The sequence below is a fragment of the Nyctereutes procyonoides genome, unplaced genomic scaffold, assembly GCF_905146905.1.
Source record: "Nyctereutes procyonoides isolate TBG_1078 unplaced genomic scaffold, NYPRO_anot_genome, whole genome shotgun sequence".
NCBI lineage: Eukaryota > Metazoa > Chordata > Mammalia > Carnivora > Canidae > Nyctereutes > Nyctereutes procyonoides.
The window spans coordinates 104,046,914-104,065,107 of record NW_026575125.1 but is presented as its reverse complement, the minus strand read 5'-3'; the positions used below and the strand labels follow the sequence as shown (position 1 = coordinate 104,065,107).

Below are 18,194 nucleotides of genomic sequence, written 5' to 3'. Positions count from 1 at the left end.
GAAAGACTGGGCAGAGGAACTTGACATGGTGTGAAGGTTCCATGTCCCATTGAGCTGTGGGCAGCGGGATGGTAGAAGGGAAGAATGGGAAATTAAAACAGCAGATTAAATAGCCTACAGTAAATCCACCTTGTTCTGGTGGACTACAGTACTGTCCCAGCTATAATGTATTTGAGTGACGAAGCAATAGAGCCTGTTTCTTACCCCATACCCTGGACTGGGGTCCCCTGAGAGACACTTAGCCTCATAAGGCTATGGAAGTCTCAGGAGACAGGCACAGCCCGATTCTCATGGTGGATCACTGTGCTCTGCTGCGCTCAGGACACTAAGCCCCATGGGTCCCCGGAGAGATGGGATCTTCTGGGATTTGCAAGGGGATCTCTGCAGGAAGAGTGTTTCCTCACAGCTGTGAGGGAGGGTAAAGGGTTCCATGCCCCGTGGGATCCCCCTCTTCTGCCGACATGCACCATACCCAGATGGGAGCCCACACTGTTCTTAGAGGGGAGCAGGTGGGGTCCTGCTCTGGCGGATCCTGCTCCCAGTCCATCTCGTCTGGCCTGACTGCTGCCTTCCTTGCCCAGCATGTGTGGGAGGCATTATGAGGTCAGTTTCCTGATGCTGCAGCCACAGGAACATGTAGGGGGCAGGCCACAACTGGGATTCTTGCATAAGGGGATGACCTTCCCATACAAACACTGTTTTTATCTGTTTTTCCAACCTTGGACTTCTGTAGCTCCTGTGGTGTCCCGTTACAGATTGGGCACCAGTTGTGAAGAACTTTCTACGGGGGTGGGGGTGGGGGTGGGGCTACTCTTAGGCCCAGCAAAGGAAGCAATCCAACAATTGGTGTAGCCAGAGAGCCACCAGAGGATCTACCTGTATGCCCAAGGAACCCCTGGCTGACCGCTCGGGGCACATTGTGGCAGAGGGAAATGGACATGATTATCATAGTCAGTCCTGAGGGGTGGAATGTCTGAGGAGCTCATGGAGGGGGCATGATTGCTGCTGGATGTGCACCTATGTGACTGAACCTAATTGAGGTCATATAAATCTGAAGGGTCTGGAAGGAGGGGTGGATTATCTATTCCTCCTGCCAGCCAAAGACAAGCCTCGCATGTAAATGCCCTTGCTTGTTACACCTGATATCTACCAATCTGGTTTAGCGGTCCTCTTCCTTCATCCTCTCTCTGCTCTTTGAGTAGAGGGCCAGTTTCTTACGTCACCCTGGAGAGTGTCCAGTGTTGCAAACCAGCGGACCCTGTGGAAGATTAAGTGAGTCAGTACAAGGAAAACATTTAGCAGGGAATCTAGCTGGAAGGAAAAGTTCCATGAAAATCATTTCCCTCTTTTGCACTCCTGCTGAAGGGAATCGGTCCGTGGTTCAGAACAGGTATTGACCACAAATATTTGACAACATGCTGGGGCAAATGTGGGGGTTATCCTAGGGTGAGAAGACATTTCCAGTAATCTCTCATACCAATACGTAACCATTTGACCCATCAGCAACACTGACAAGTGCTCATCACATGGCTCCTAGTCTGATGTGTTTGAACTCCCTGCAATTGGAAGTGGGTGGATTAAAGAGTTCTCCTCTTACCCTCTACTAAGGGGAATTCTGTGAAGATTCAGACAATAGTGGTAATGTTCACTTAAATTGAATCAATAAGGGAAATGAAGTGATTTCCCCTGAAAGGATTTTCACAGGATGGTTTGTACTTCCTCCGAGATGTAATCACGTGTCTATTCAATTCTTGCTGAGGGGTTCACATTCTGGAAGCAATCTGATTCATCATGTGCATTGTTTGCCTTTGGATGACACCTGTATGTTAGCCTCTCCCATTTTTCACATGGACTGGATGGAAATTAAGCTGGGTTTCCTGAAAACAGATATTTGAGTGGGCATCATTGAAAAGTGTCACCTATTAAACCTCATATAAATGACCTGGATGCATATGTATATACATGTGTAGAAAGCAGTTTTGGAATGCTTGCATTAATTTTCAAGTTTTTATTCCAACTCCAGTGAATTAAAATACAAAATTACTATTAGTTTCAGGGGTAGAATTCAGTGATTCTACACTGCCATGCATTACGTGGTGCTCATCACAACAACTGTCCTCTTTAGTCCCTGTCACACATTAGACCCGACCCCATGCCCATCTCCCCGCTACTAAACCTTGGTTTGGTCTCTGTAGTTAGGAGTCTTTTTGATGGTTTGCCCCACCTTTTGCCCCCACGTTCATCAGTTTTGTTTCTTTTTTTTTTGTATATTATTTTTATCTGAGTTCGATTTGCCAACGTATAGTATAACACCCGGTGCTCATCCCATCAAGGGTCCCCCTCAGTGCCCGTCACCCAGTCACTCTGTCCCCCCACTCACCTCCTCTTCCACTACCCCTTGTTCATTTCCCAGAGTTAGGACAAACATTATATGGTTTCATTCATACGGGGAATATAAGAAATAGTGAAAGGGCTTAAAGGGGAAAGGAGAGAAAATGAGTGGGAAATATCAGAGAGGGTGACAGAACATGAGAGACTCCTAAGTTAGTTTTGTATCTTAAATTCCAAATATGAGTGAAATCATAGCCTGTTTGCTTTTCTCTGACTGTTTTATTTCAATTAGGATTATGCTCTTAGCTCCATCTAAGTAATTGCAAGATTTCATGGTTTTTTTATGGCTCCGTAATATTCCATTGTATATACACCACCTGTTCTTTGCACACTTATCAGTCGATGGACACTTGTGCTCTTACCATAGTTTGGGTCTTGTAGCAAATGCTGCTATAAACATGCGCCCCTTCAAATCAGTAAGTTTATATCCTTTGGGTAAGTACCTAGTAGGGAAATTGCTGGAACTTAGCAATCTTTCCAGCAGTCGTTCTTTTTTTTTTTTTTCCCAGCAGTCGTTCTATTTTTAACTTGTTAAGGACCCTCCATACTGTGTAGGTAGAGTTGCGTTTTAGTCATTAATGGAACATGTTTCTTGATGCTCCTCAGGAAGTGATGACTGATAAAGCAGAGGAGTCTGCTGTTGTGCCCGAAAGCCAAACGAAACGTCCTGGGAAACCCATCACTCCTCCTCCGTCTAAGAAAATGCAGAGGATGGCACTGCTGTCAGTGAAAGAGGAAGGAGAGGGAGCATCCCACCCCGGGGGCTCAGCCATGACCTTGGAAGATGGTGAGGATGCCTGTCCTACCCTCCCGTTCCTGACCTCACCCACGGAAGCCCTGTCTCTGGGCCCTCCACGCCACGGGAGCATTTCCCATCAAGGTTACCAGCTTTGGCTGATGCTGCCCTCAATTTCTTAGCCACACTGGGCCAGCTGTTCACTCTGTCCTTCCTAGAAACATTTCTGGCTTCCCAGCCTCCTCACCCTACTGCTTTCCTTCTTCTTGAATATGCCTTTTCATTCTTCCTTGTGCTCTTCTTTCTCCAGAGACTCTTAGTACTGTCATTGTTCCTGAGTCCCATCATTACCCTGTGCCTCATTCCATGGTGCCTCCTGCCTCATTCACCTGCTCCCCTAGCTTCTGAGCTTACATCCTGCTTCCCCACTTGACCCTAGGAGCCCATCTATTGCTGTGTGCCCAGAGTGACCATGTCCACAGAGTTATCAGTTCATGTGCATCATTAGTGTCATCAACTCCACCCTGTATTCTGCACAGATTCTGAGATCCAAATGCTGGTCTACACACACTACAGGACCTGGACCTGCCATCGTCTCCTACCATCAGCTATCCTCTCTGTGTCCTGCTTGCTAACCCTGTGTGTCCATTGCTACCCACCCCTGGTTTGTCCCACCCTAGGGGTCCTGCATGGTTCTCGGGTCCCCTGGAACTCCTGCTTTGTGTATGCACAGGCCAGTTCTGTCTCCTGCTCCTGCCTCTGCCCAGGTGTCACCTCCTCAGAGGCCCCTGGCTGACAACACACTCGTGGATGCTTCCCTTTCTGCTGTCTGTAACATCCCTGCTTACTTACTTCCTGACACAAACTGTATTTTTCCCTTTGCTCATTTTATACCTACCACCAGGGTTATACATTCCAAAAGGGAAGGGTTTCTTCTGTCTTGTTCAGTGCTGATCCCCAGTGTTGGCTTGATGCCTAGCAAGAGGAAGATGATTGAATGAAGTAGACCCATCACACTTGGAGTACAGCAAATTAAATTTCTGTGATGGAAAAGACTGAAGAGGATTGTCATTTACTGGCTGGGATTTTTGGTGATGGAGTGCCAGTTGAGGCATTCTGATACCAAGGGACACATTTAGCTTTTCCACTTGTTGAGGGCATCCAGGGGACATTAATTGAAGAGTGCCACGGCTCTGTGAAGGGTTTTTAATTGGTTATCGTGTCCAAGTAGGTTTCTATGTGTACACATAGTTCAGGAATATAAGAGGCTTCTTTATTGCATTATTTTTCTTGAGGTCCAATTTTTAGGTCCGATCCATCTATTTGGTATCGCCTTCTGCTATGAAATGAAAACTTTAGAGACACGGAGCATGTGGATGATGTCTGTGTGGGGTTGTTGAAATGCTCATGATTGCAGCTCCACATTCAATCTGGTTTCCAGATGCACCTGTCTTTCATAGTATCCATGGGGAGGGGACGAGAAGTGGTCAAACCCCACCCCCCCACCCCCGATGGCCTCTTATCAAAATCTGTTCCTCCAGAGCTTATGAATATGTCAGGAGATGGCATTCCACACAGTCACTTGGATTCTTTGTCTCATGACTTAAGCGCAATCAGCAAGGGTGGGTTGCTTCACGAACCTGGTAGTAATGCACTGGTAAGAATAATCATCACCAGCTGTCTCTCTGCAGTTGACCCCAAGGTCACGGCAATGTCTTTGTCGGGAGATGTGCCAGATAAACTGCCAATACCAATAGTGATCAATATGGAAGTCAAAGAGAAGTTGAAGAAGGAAATTCGAGAGTTTGGAGGACGTAAGTAAAAAGAATTTCTCTCCGTGAAACCAGAGCAAGTCTTTCTCACTCTTTGAGTTAGACTAGATCCAACCAACTTGTTGAGGCTCATCCTTTACCAGAATTGAGTTTTCACAATTAGAATAGTTCCTCATTATTTGAACAGAAATGTGCTAGTAAACTTTGTTTTTAATCCTTTGTATTCCTTAATTGCTTATTGTTTCTGAGAGATCCACTGGTGGCTGTGTTCGAATGTCTGTATGTAAGCATGGAAAGCTCACATGCTCTGACATTCTAGCTCTTGAATGATTGCTGAGACATCAAGTTTTTGTTATACATCCTCTTTGTTCTTTACACGTACTGAAGGTTTTTTTTTTTCTAAACATGATCAGAATATGAAAAAATCCTCAAATTGCTTGAAGGAGTACAAGGACCTCCAGAACTGCAGAGAAAGTTCGTGATATATGCCATGAAGCAAGCAGCAAAGTGAGTGTGGGAAGAATTGTCCTGTGTGTTTCTCAGGGGGCCCAGTGGGTTGCTTGGGGAGAGGTGGCATTGGGCCCTGCTGGAATTTCTCAAACCCTGGTCCTCACTCAGAGTTCATGTTGTCTCCAGTTTAGAGTGATATCATCTGAATCTCACTGGTTCCTTTAAGCTCCAGGAACCTAGTGTTCACACCTGAGTTTGAGGAGGACATTCATTGACCCTGAACTGTCACTCTGCATTTGCTGGATTGTCCCTTATCCTGCAAATGTTCTCATGCAAATGTTACTCCTCCTTGCATTTTCTACAGAGAATATTGTTTTATAGGTTCTTTAGATATCTTTTGGTTAATGATGTCTCTCTTTATTTTCAGAGTCCAAAGACAAGACCTAATCGGTCACCTTCAGGAGGTACTAGACAAACTAGAATTGGACCACTTTCTCAAGAAAGATACTCACACCCACAACTTATAAACCTATTATGGAAATGATCAGTGAGAAAGCAGAACCAGGTGGCTGTCTGCAATTTGATATTTGATATTGTTGATATCAATTTGATATTGTTGATGCAATTTGATATTGTTGATGCCTCCTGGCATGAGTTCACTCTGAAAATTGTTTTCTTGAGGCTAAGCAAAAGCATTGCAACTTGAATGTTATCTGTTATTAAAACCTGGGCTTTTGCCCTAAGTATTTAGTTTGAATGAATTTTTTGATTTCCTTCTGAGGTGGGGCAACACTATTTAGTCATCAAGTTACAGTAAATCCTAGCTCCTCAGCTGATCACAAGCCTTTAGCCTGTATTTATAATTGTCTTCTACACTAGCCAGTTCCTTTATTTTTATGAGAGGGAGAGATGAAGTGGCAGAAGGAGGAGAGTGAGATTCGTAAGCAGGTTCCACATCTGGCACAGAGCCTGATGAGATGCTCAGTGTTACAACCCTGGTATCATGACTTATGCTGAAATCAAGAGTGAGTCACTTAACTGACTTAAAAACCTAGGCAACTCCTTTTTTAAAATTTTATTTTTTAAGTAATGTCTGCACTCTATGAGGGGCCTGAACTCACAACCCGGAGATCCAGAGTCATTGCCTCCACTGTCTCAGCCAGTCAGCACCCTATACATCCTCCATTCTTGTTGATTCGTATGAGACATCCTCTCAGGTCCTTATAGGGCTCGGTCTGAGGGCATGACTCCCACCTTACTTACCATGGGCCCACCATTAGATGTCCTGCCTGAAGTGACTTGTAATGTTTTCCTTTGACTTTAATGAAAATAATGAGAGTGCCGAGAATAAGCCAAACCTCATGGACACAGTCCTCCACATTGTCTTGTGTAGTTACAGCCCTGTGTCCTTCCCAGTCAGTTTCCATATCCCCACACTGCGCCAGAGCCCCAGGTTTGCCTGATGATTGAGGGAGAGGATCCATCCAACCTAAACCCCAGGCAGTGTCACTGTCACTAGATCACTGACAGTCAGTGAATGACCCCCGTGAACTCTCTCTGTCTCAGTGCTTGTAGCCTCTCCCTGGTACTGGGTCATGACGTCTCCTCTAGGCAGCGCCAAGCCTGAGCAGAATATTTATAGAGCACTTCACACGGGCCAGGGTGGGCTTTGGATTCTTACCGTCCTGCTCCTCTCCACCTCACAGCCATCTTAAGAGGCAGGGGACCGATTTCTTCTTAACTACTGAGGATACTTAGTCCCCAGAGAGAACGTCCTTGCTCCAGGTCGGACAGCTGGCTTGGCGCTGAAGCCATAGTTAAACCCTGGTGTCCCTCAGTCCGTGGCACGTGCTCTTGAGAATGGAGCAGCACTATGTCTAAATTTCACTAAAGGGAAACTGGATTCCTTACTAAATTGAGGTGTAAAGACTTAAAAGTACGAAGAGTTAGCCTTGCCAAGTGAAGGAGTCGTTAACCTTAAAAATAAACCTGTTCTATATTTTCAGGAAAATCACACTATAGTAAAATCATAGGCAAGTCCAGAAAACTAAGGAGAGGAAGGCTCTTATAAGGAGGAGAGGGGCAGTTGTAAACAAGAAGTTCATTTGAGTTAAACCTACATTTGAATGTAGAGGTTTCACATTGGCTGGCTGTCATTATCCCTCATTGGCTATGCTGTGACTGTCCCTCATTGGCTGAGATGTGACTATCTATCACTGGGTGGGCTGTAAGTATCCTTCATTGGCTGGGCTGTGACTGTCCCTCATTGGCTGAATTGCAACTGTCCCTCATCTATCTACTGGACAGTGAATGTCTCTTATTGGCTTGCCTGTTGCTGGGGAGAGAAGGGAAAATCTTTCTTCCTCTTGCTGGAATAGTAAAGCAGAAGTTGAAGCAGTATGGACTTTCGAGTTTCCTCTCTTCTTGTTGAATTCATAGCTGGTCACAGACGGAATAGCAAGCGCTTTCCCTTCTGGACTCTTTACCTTTCTAGTTCGTTTTTAAAAAGATTTTATTTATTTATTCATGAGAGACGTGGCGGGGGGGGGAGAGAGAGAGGGAGAGACGGACAGACAGAGACGAGTGAGAGAGAGAGAGAGAGAGAGACGCGCAGAGATAAAGGCCGGCTTCCCGCAAGGAGCCCAGTGCAGGACTCGATCCCAGATCTGGGATCATGTCCTGAGCCAAAGGCAGACGCTCAACTGCTGAGCCACCCAGGCATCCCGAGGCCTTTCTAGTTCAAAAGACCAACACAGAAGGCTGAGTGCTCCTTGGCTGACAATTTCTGCAGCAATAAGTGAATCAAGGAAGAATGGATGGGCTTACTTCTGATCACCTGCACCTAGAACAACAAAGTCTCTTCTCAAGGGGACTGACTCAGAAAACCAGTTCACACTAACAGCAGAGAGTCTGCTGATATGTAAAGCCCACATCTCCTTTGAGACAGTGTTCCTGCCCCCCAAGAGCACGTGAGCCTGTGGTGGACCTCTCTGTGCGTTGATGTCTCCCTTGTGTACCAGGTTCCCAAGAGTCCATCCCCATGTTGTGGTCACACAACACTAAGGAGTCCTGGGATCACTCATCATCACCCTCAGGACGAACCCACAAATTTCTGGGTGCCACTGTGTCCAGGCCCTGAACACACTGGGAATGTCTGACCTCTGCCATTACTCCTTAGGATCCATGGAGTAGAGGTTACTCAGTCCTTCTCCTCCTTCTGAGGAGATTCAGGCCAAGAACGTGAGGGGACATGCAAAGTGACCTACTCAGGAAAGGGTAACACCAACTCTTACTGATTGGGGATAGTTAAGCAGCCAGGCCTCTGGAGCCAGAGATTGCTGAAGAGCCTCGAGGAGGGGGTGACCTTAACCCCATGTGCTGATGTCCGAGCCTTGCCTCCATGACAACTGACCCTGATGGGCAAGTAAAGAGCTTTTACAAGGTTTCACGGTTTTGTGCCCTTGGGTGTGCAGTAGGTCTCTCTCCATTAAACCTGATGATCTGCTTCAAGTCGACTTTCCACGAGTTCATGATCCAATGCATGTAATCACTAAAAGTGATGGTCAGGGAACAGCAAAGGAGGAATGAAGTGATCACTTTCTAGTAAAATCCCTTATTTGGCCAGCAGTGGGCTGGACAGACCTGTGTTTAAACTGTTTGAACCATGATCTTGAACCATTCAGCCAGGAATTATTGACAAGTACCATAACCGAAGGCACAGTTGCAAAGAGCCGGGTATCTGTCCAAGCACACTTGGAACCCTCACATCTCCCACTGTCTCTCTGCGCCCATCATTGTGCTACAGCCACACTGGGATCCTGGTTCCCAACGCATGGCAGCCTTTGCCCATTTGAGAGCCGTTAAAGGTATACTTCCTGCTCCCTCAACTCTGCTTCTCACATCTTGTCACCCTTCCCCTCTCTCCTGAAATGCCACCTCCTCAGAGTGTTGCTGTGTGACCCCATCTAAAGGAATACCCTAGTGGTATGTACAACATCTTCTTTGTACATTTGTCAGGGAAAGACAAATAACATACAATTTCACTCACATGTGCAATTTACGAAACAAAACAAATGAACAAAAAAACCCAGAAAGACAAAATTACTGACCCTTAACTACAGAGAACAAACAAAGTGGTGGTTACCAGAGGGAAGAGGGTAGGGGATGGGTGATATAGTTGACGGGGATTAAGAGAACACTTACTATGATGAACACCAAGTAGTATATAGAATTGTTTAATACGCTATAAATTTGTAAGCCCATAACTAAAAAACACCATGTTATTTATATTGGAATTAAAAAAAGTAAGAAATGATATTTTAAAAATATGAAAAGGTATTGTAAAATTGAAATTTAGATGTACCTTAACTCACAATATTGCTTTTAACTTGAATATTTTTGCATCCAAGTAGAATATATTATATAATCTTACTTTCTGGCTTTCATTGTAGCAAACTCATCAATCATATTTGTAAAATATACTTCTTTAAATGTTATTTTTAAAAAGAATTTACTTATTTATTTGAGAGAGAGAGGGCAAACACAAGCATAGAGAGCTACAGAGGGAGAGGCAAAGCAGACCCCCTGCTGAGCAGGGAACCCAACGCCAGGCTTGTTCCAGGACCCTGGGATCATGACCTGAGCCGAAGGCAGATGCTCAATCGACTGAGCCACCCAGGTGCCCCCCCCCAATGTCATTTTGACAGAAAATTGCCATGAGTGCCAACTTCTTTTGCCAACTGATGGTCTATAACGATTTCTATTTAATTTCAGCTTTCTGAAAGGTCTTTTGGAAAATCTTACTCTGATTGGTGTTATTCAATAAAAAATCTCAAGGCTACTTCTACATTTGGACAAGGCTGGACAAAGGAAAATTCATGTGTCAGTTCATGAGATCCAAGCAGGATTCCCATGAGTTACAAAGTCTAGATATTGTCTCTGCTTTGAACTAAGGACTATCAATGAAATATCTGCAGAACTTAAATTGTCAACACATTTATTAATCACATCACTAGCTTACGTTTGTAAATTGGGTGTAGTAACCCAAACTAGCATTTTTTTGAGTCAAAAATTCCAAGCTATGAACATTTCATTTAATTTAAAATATTTCGAGGGAGGAGGGGCAAGATGGTGGAGGAGTAGGGTCCCCAAATCACCTGTCCCCACCAAATTACCTAGATAACCTTCAAATCATCCTGAAAATCTACGAATTCGGCCTGAGATTTAAAGAGAGAACAGCTGGAATGCTACAGTGAGAAGAGTTCACGCTTCTATCAAGGTAGGAAGAAGGGGGAAAAAAGAAATAGAGAAACAAAAGGCCCCCAAGGGGGAGGAGCCCCACGAGGGGCCGGGCTAAGGCCGGGGCGAGTGTCTGTCCCCAGGACAGGAGAGCCCCGTCCCGGAGAAGCAGGAGCTGCACCAATCTCCTCGGGCAGAAAGGCGCCCGCAGGGAGTTAGAGCAGGACCCCAGGAGGGCAGAGATGCCCTCAGGCTCCCTGGGACACTAACAGACAACTGCGGCCCTGGGAGAGTGCGCCGAGCTCCCTAAAGGGCTGCAGCGCGCATGCATTTACCCAGGAACAGCTCGGAGGAGCTCGGCTGGCGGCACCACAGAGGGGGCTGCGCGGCCCGAGAGCAGCTCGGAGGCGGCTCAGGCAGAGGAAGAGGCTCCGTGCGGAGGGGGCTGCGCGGCTCTGGGAGCCGCTCGAGGGGCTTGGGCGGCGGCTCCGCGGAGGGGGCTGCACGGCAGGGAGCACAAATCCAACAGTGCAGGCCGGGAGCACTGGGCGCCGGGACACAGCCCAGGATCCGGCCTCCCCCCCGCCCCCCGGGACAGGCAGAGGCCGGGAGGGCCCAGGACAGCGAGGACGCTCCTGCCTGGAGCTGAGCAGATCAGCGGGCGCGCCCCGGAGCCTCCAGGCCCCTGCAGACTGAGAGCTCCATAGTTACTGCGGGAGCTGAATCCACGGCTCCAGAGCTGGCCGCCGCCACTGTAGTATTTCCCCCTGGGGCCTCACGGGGTAAACAATCCCCACTGAGCCCTGCATCAGGCAGGGGGCTGAGCAGCTCCCCCAAGTGCTAACACCTGAAAATCAGCACAACAGGCCCCTCCCTCAGAAGACGAGCTAGAGGGACAAGTTCCAGGGGAAGTCAAGGGACTTAAAGTATACAGAATCAGAAGATACTCCCCCGTGTTTTTTGTTTTTTTTTTTTCTTTTTGATTTCTGATTGCTTCCCCCACCCTTTTCCCCCTTTCTTTCTTTTTCTTTCTCTTTTTCTTCTCTTTTTTCTTTTTTTCTTCTTTTTTTGTTTCCCTTTTCTTTCCTTCTTTCTGTCCTCTCTTTTTCTCCTTTTCCCAATACAACTTGTTTTTGGCCACTCTGCACTGAACAAAATGACTAGAAGGAAAACCTCACCTCAAAAGAAAGAAGCAGAAACAGTCCTCTCTCCCACAGAGTTACAACATCTGGATTACAATTCAATGTCAGAAAGCCAATTCAGAAGCACTATTATACAGCTACTGGTGGCTCTAGAAAAAAGCATAAAGGACTCAAGAGACTTCATGACTGCAGAATTTAGAACTAATCAGGCAGAAATGAAAGATCAATTGAATGAGATGCAATCCAAACCAGAAGTCCTAACGATGAGGGTTAACGAGGTGGAAGAACGAGTGAGTGACATAGAAGACAAGTTGATGGCAAAGAGGGAAACTGAGGAAAAAAGAGGAAAACAATTAAAAGACCATGAAGATAGATTGAGGGAAATAAACGAAAACCCGGGGAAGAAAAACCTATATTTAATTGGGGTTCCCGAGGGCGGCGAAAGGGCAAGAGGGCCAGAATATGTATTTGAACAAATCATAGCTGAAAACATTCCTAATCTGGGAAGGGAAACAGGCATTCAGATCCAGGAAATAGAGAGATCCCCCCTAAAATCAATACAAACCGTTCAACACCTCGACATTTAATAGTGAAGCTTGCAAATTCCAAAGATAAAGAGAAGATCCTTAAAGCAGCAAGAGACAAGAAATCCCTGACTTTTATGGGGAGGAGTATTAGGGTAACAGCAGACCTCTCCACAGAGACCTGGCAGGCCAGAAAGGGCTGGCAGGATATATTCAGGGTCCTAAATGAGAAGAACATGCAATCAAGAATACTTTATCCAGCAAGGCTCTCATTCAAAATGGAAGGAGAGATAAAGAGCTTCCAAGACAGGCAGGAACTGAAAGAATATGTGACCACCAAACCAGCTCTGCAAGAAATTTTAAGGGGGACTCTTAAAATTCCCCTTTAAGAAGAAGTCCGGTGGAACAATCCACAAAAACAAGGACTGAATAGATACCATGATGACACGAAACTCATATCTTTCCATAGTAGCTCTGAACGTCAACGGGCTTAATGACCCCTTCAACAGGCGCAGGGTTTCAGACTGGATAAAAAAGCAGGACCCATCTATTTGCTGTCTACAAGAGACTCATTTTAGACAGCAGGACACCTACAGTCTGAAAATAAAAGGTTGGAGAACCATTTACCATTCAAATGGTCCTCAAAGGAAAGCAGGGTTAGCCATCCTTATATCAGATAAACTAAAATTTACCCCGAAGACTGTAGTGAGAGATGAAGAGGGACACTATATCATACTTAAAGGATCTATCCAGCAAGAGGACTTAACAATCCTCAATATATATGCCCCGAATATGGGAGCCGCCAAATATATCAATCAATTAATAACCAAAGTGAAGAAATACTTAGATAATAATACACTTATACTTGGTGACTTCAATCTAGCGCTTTCTACACTCGATAGGTCTTCTCAATGCCACATCTCCAAAGAAACGAGAGCTTTAAATGATACCTCGGACCAGATGGATTTCAGAGATATCTACAGAACTTTACAGCGAAACTCAACTGAATACACATTCTTCTCAAGTGCACATGGAAATTTCTCCAGAATAGACCACATCCTGGGTCACAAATCGGGTCTGAACGGATACCAAAAGATTGGGATCGTCCCCTGCATATTCTCAGACCATAACGCCTTGAAATTAGAACTAAATCACAACAAGAAGTTTGGAAGGACCTCAAACACGTGGAGGTTAAGGACCATCCTGCTAAAAGATGAAAGGTTCAACCAGGAAATTAAGGAAGAATTAAAAAGATTCATGGAAACTAATGAGAATGAAGATACAACCGTTCAAAATCTTTGGGATGCAGCAAAAGCAGTCCTCAGGGGGAAATACATCGCAATACAAGCATCCATTCAAAAACTGGAAAGAACTCAAATACAAAAGCTAACCTTACACCTAAAGGAGCTAGAGAAAAAACAGGAAATAGATCCTACACCCGGCAGAAGAGAGTTAATAAAAATTTGAGCAGAACTCAACAAAATCGAGACCAGAAGAACTGTGGAACAGATCAACCAAACTAGGAGTTGGTTCTTTGAAAGAATTAATAAGATAGATAAACCATTAGCCAGTCTTATTAAAAAGAAGACAGAGAAGACTCAAATTAATAAAACCATGAACGAGAAAGGAGAGATAACTACCAACACCAAGGAAATAGAAAGGAGTTTAAAAACATATTATGAACAGCTATACGCCAATAAATTAGGCAATATAGAAGAAATAGACGCATTCCTGGAAAGCCACAAACTACCAAAACTGGAACAGGAAGAAATAGAAAACCTGAACAGGCCAATAACCAGGGAGGAAATTGAAGCAGTCATCAAAAACCTCCCAAGACACAAAAGTCCAGGGCCGGATGGCTTCCCAGGGGAATTCTATCACACGTTTAAAGAAGAAACCATACTTATTCTACTAAAGCTGTTTGGAAAGATAGAAAGAGATGGAGTACTTCCAAACTCGTTCTATGAGGCCAGCATCACCTCAATTCCAACACCAGACAAAGACCCCACCAAAACGGAGAATTACAGACCAATATCCCTGATGAACATGGATGCAAAAACTCTCAACAAGATTCTAGCCAATAGGATTCAACAGAACATTAAGAAAATTATTCACCATGACCAAGTAGGATTTATTCCCGGGCACAAGCCTGGTTCAACACTCGTAAAACAGTCAGATGATCTATCTTGTCAGCAAGAGAAAAACCAAGAACCATATGATCCTCTCATTAGATGCAGAGAAACCATTTGACAAAATACAGCATCCATTCCGGATCAAAACTCTTCAGAGTGTGGGGATAGAGGGAACATTCCTCAACATCTTAAAAGCCATCTACGAGTAGCCCACAGCAAATATCATTCTCCATGGGGAAGCACTGGGAGCCTTTCCCCTAAGATCAGGAACAAGACAGGGATGTCCACTCTCACCACTGCTATTCAACATAGTACTGGATGTCCTAGTCTCAGCAATCAGACAACAAAAAGTCATTAAAGGCATTCATATTGTCAAAGAAGAAGTCAAACTCTCCCTCGTCGCCAATGACGTGATACTCTACATAGAAAGCCCAAAAGCCTCCACCCTTAGATTGCTAGAACTCATACAGCAATTTGGTAGCGTGGCAGGATACAAAATCAATGCCCTGAAATCAGTGTCATTTCTATACACTAACAATGAGACTGAAGAAAGAGAAATTAAAGAGTCAATCCCATTTACAATTGCACCCAAAAGCATAAGATACCTAGGAATAAACCTAACCAAAGAGGTAAAGGATCTAGACCCTAAAAACTACAGAACACTTCTGAAAGAAATTGAGGAAGACCCAAAGAGATGGAAAAATATTCCATGCTCATGGATTGGCAGAATTAATATTGTGAAAATGTCAATGTTACCCAGGGCAATTTACACGTTTAATGCAATCCCTATCAAAATACCATGGACTTTCTTCAGAGAGTTAGAACAAATTATTTTAAGATTTGTGTGGAATCAGAAAAGACCCCGAATAGCCAGGGGAATTTTAAAAAAGAAAACCATCGCTGGGGGCATCACAATGCCAGATTTCAGGTTGTACTACAAAGCTGTGGTCATCAAGACAGTGTGGTACTGGCACAAAAACAGACACATAGATCAATGGAACAGAATAGAGAACCCAGAAGTGGACCCTGAACTTTATGGTCAACTAATATTAGATAAAGGAGGAAAGACTATCCACTGGAAGAAAGACAGTCTCTTCAATAAATGGTGCTGGGAGAATTGGACATCCACATGCAGAAGAATGAAACTAGACCACTCTCTTGCACCATACACAAAGATAAACTCAAAATGGATGAAAGATCTAAATGTGAGACAAGATTCCATCAAAATCCTAGAGGAGAACACAGGCAACACCCTTTTTGAACGTGGCCACAGTAACTTAGTGCAAGATACATCCACGAAGGCAAAAGAAACAAAAGCAAAAATGAACTATTGGGACTTCATCAAGATAAGAAGCTTTTGCACAGCAAAGGATACGTCAACAAAACTAAAAGACAACCTACAGAATGGGAGAAGATATTTGCAAATGACGTATCAGATAAAGGGCTAGTTTCCAAGATCTATAAAGAACTTATTAAACTCAACAGCAAAGAAACAAACAATCCAATCATGAAATGGGCAAAAGACATGAACAGAAATCTCACAGAGGAAGACATAGACATGGCCAAGATGCACATGAGAAAATGCTCTGCATCACTTGCCATCAGGGAAATACAAATCAAAACCACAATGAGATACCACCTCACACCAGTGAGAATGGGGAAAATTAACAAGGCAGGAAACAACAAATGTTGGAGAGGATGCGGAGAAAAGGGAACCCTCTTACACTGTTGGTGGGAATGTGAACTGGTGCAGCCACTCTGGAAAACTGTGTGGAGGTTCCTCAAAGAATTAAAAATAGACCTGCCCTACGACCCAGCAATTGCACTGTTAGGGATTTACCCCAAAGATTCAGATGCAATGAAACGCCGGGACACCTGCACCCCGATGTTTCTAGCAGCCATGTCCACAATAGCCAAACTGTGGAAGGAGCCTCGGTGCCCATCGAAAGATGAATGGATAAAGAAGATGTGGTTTATGTATACAATGGAATATTACTCAGCCATTAGAAATGACAAATACCCACCATTTGCTTCAACGTGGATGGAACTGGAGGGTATTATGCTGAGTGAAGTAAGTCAATCGGAGAAGGACAAACATTTTATGTTCTCATTCATTTGGGGAATATAAATAATATTGAAAGGGAATATAAGGGAAGGGAGAAGAAGTGTGTGGGAAATATCAGAAAGGAAGACAGAACATAGAGACTCCTAACTCTGGGAAACGAACTAGGGGTGGTGGAAGGGGAGGAGGGCGGGGGGTGGGGTTGAATGGGTGACGGGCACTGAGGGGGACACTTGACGGATGAGCACTGGGTGTTATTCTGTATGTTGGCAAATTGAACACCAATAAAAATAAATTTATTATTCAAAAAATAAAAAAATAAAAAATAAAAATAAGAAAATAATTTGAAATATTTCCATTTCAAATGTGAAATTGGCACATTTGTAATTCCCTAATTTCTATTTGATATATTCTGTCCCCCTTAATAATTGAAATTCTCATCTGGTGGTTTGTGTATTTCTAAGTTCTATCCTTTTCTTCCCTTCATTGGATTTTCAAGGGATACATTCTCAACTCTGCTTGGCTACACAGTCACGAAACACACTCACAGTAACTTCCTTTCAGTCGCTTAAGCTAGTAAATAGACCTTCTTTTAGGCAAATGGCTTCATATACAGTCATGGTTTATGGTTGTAGAGCCTTATTACCTTTGTCTGCTTTGTTCATAATAACATCCCACCTATATAAGTCACATAAGAAATTGTAGTGTATTTCAAAACATGTTTTTGATTTGGCATAAAGTCTCTGTATCATTTGATATCGTATCTTTTAAAAATTTGTGGAAGTCTCAGGGTGTCTGGGTGGCTCAGTTGGTCGAGCGCCTGCCTCTGGGTTTTGTTCAGGTTATGATCTCAGGGTCATGAGATGGGGCCCCACAATGGGCTCTGCACTCAGCATGGAGTCTACCTGAGATTCTCTCCCTCTCCCTTTGCCTCTCCTACCCACACCAGCTCGTGTGCTCCCACTCTTTATTCTGAAATAAATAAACAAATATTTTAAAGATTTTTGTGGAAATCTCTAGTTTGTGTTTAATAGTGTCTTGATTGCATTTGGTCCTATGCCTTATCACGTCTACATTTGTACTTAAATATAGTTTTCTAACAGACAACAGAAAGAATATTCCTCGGCCAGTTGATGTCCTCAACAAAGGAGCCCAACAAGACACAAATTTGGCACAATTATATTTGTAGGCATTATGAGCTCTATGCACACTTCTATTTACTTGTCCTAGTTGGTCCATGATCGCGTCCCTGGCCTGAGGAATATAATGCCAATATCAGCTTCTGACACTATTAAAATTTTTATCCACTAGAAGAGGGTCAGCTTTTTCTCTTCATTTCAACCAGGTCAATAAAAGTATTTACTGTTGTGACACTTTTCTTAGTGTAAACGTACATAAGAATCTCAAATTTTGGTCAGGATGAGTCACATCTGGCGTACAATCAAGAGGCGTACAATCAAGAGGCATGTATATGAAGCCATTTGGCTTCCTTTATTCTCAACAGTATGTCGCATTTAACACATTTTCCTAGAAGGAGGAAACATTTGTTTCCAATTTTATAAGAGAAAAATGACACAGAACTTTTTTTTAAGAAAAATAATTAGGTTAGTAGCTATGTCAACAGTATACAATAGAAATCAAATCCTCAATATTATAATGACCTGAGTTCAATTACAGTTTTTAAAGATTTCATTTTTTTATTCATGAGAGAAAGAGAGACGCAGAGGGAGAAGCAGGCTCCATGCAG

The 18,194-nt window shown here is 44.0% G+C and overlaps 1 protein-coding gene across 1 annotated transcript; it reads left to right on the top strand.

The window, feature by feature from the left end:
* The first annotated feature begins 461 nt into the window (after nt 1–461).
* LOC129518097 (cancer/testis antigen family 45 member A6-like) lies at nt 462–5,876 on the top strand. Its single transcript, XM_055338120.1, has 5 exons — nt 462–509; nt 2,998–3,271; nt 4,819–4,941; nt 5,313–5,406; nt 5,777–5,876. The coding sequence occupies exons 1-5, from the start codon at nt 462–464 to the stop codon at nt 5,874–5,876; spliced, it is 639 nt and encodes a 212-aa protein (XP_055194095.1).
* Nucleotides 5,877–18,194: the final 12,318 nt, after the last annotated feature.

What these genes read in the sequence shown, in the direction of transcription:
- LOC129518097 (XM_055338120.1), top strand. Translation starts at nt 462, where the DNA reads ATGCACCATACCCAGATGGGAGCCCACACTGTTCTTAGAGGGGAGCAG. An exon ending in CTGTTCTTAGAGGGGAGCAG is followed by an intron (nt 510 to 2,997) that starts GTGGGGTCCTGC and finishes GATGCTCCTCAG; the next exon opens with GAAGTGATGACTGATAAAGC. An exon ending in GCCATGAAGCAAGCAGCAAA is followed by an intron (nt 5,407 to 5,776) that starts GTGAGTGTGGGA and finishes CTTTATTTTCAG; the next exon opens with AGTCCAAAGACAAGACCTAA.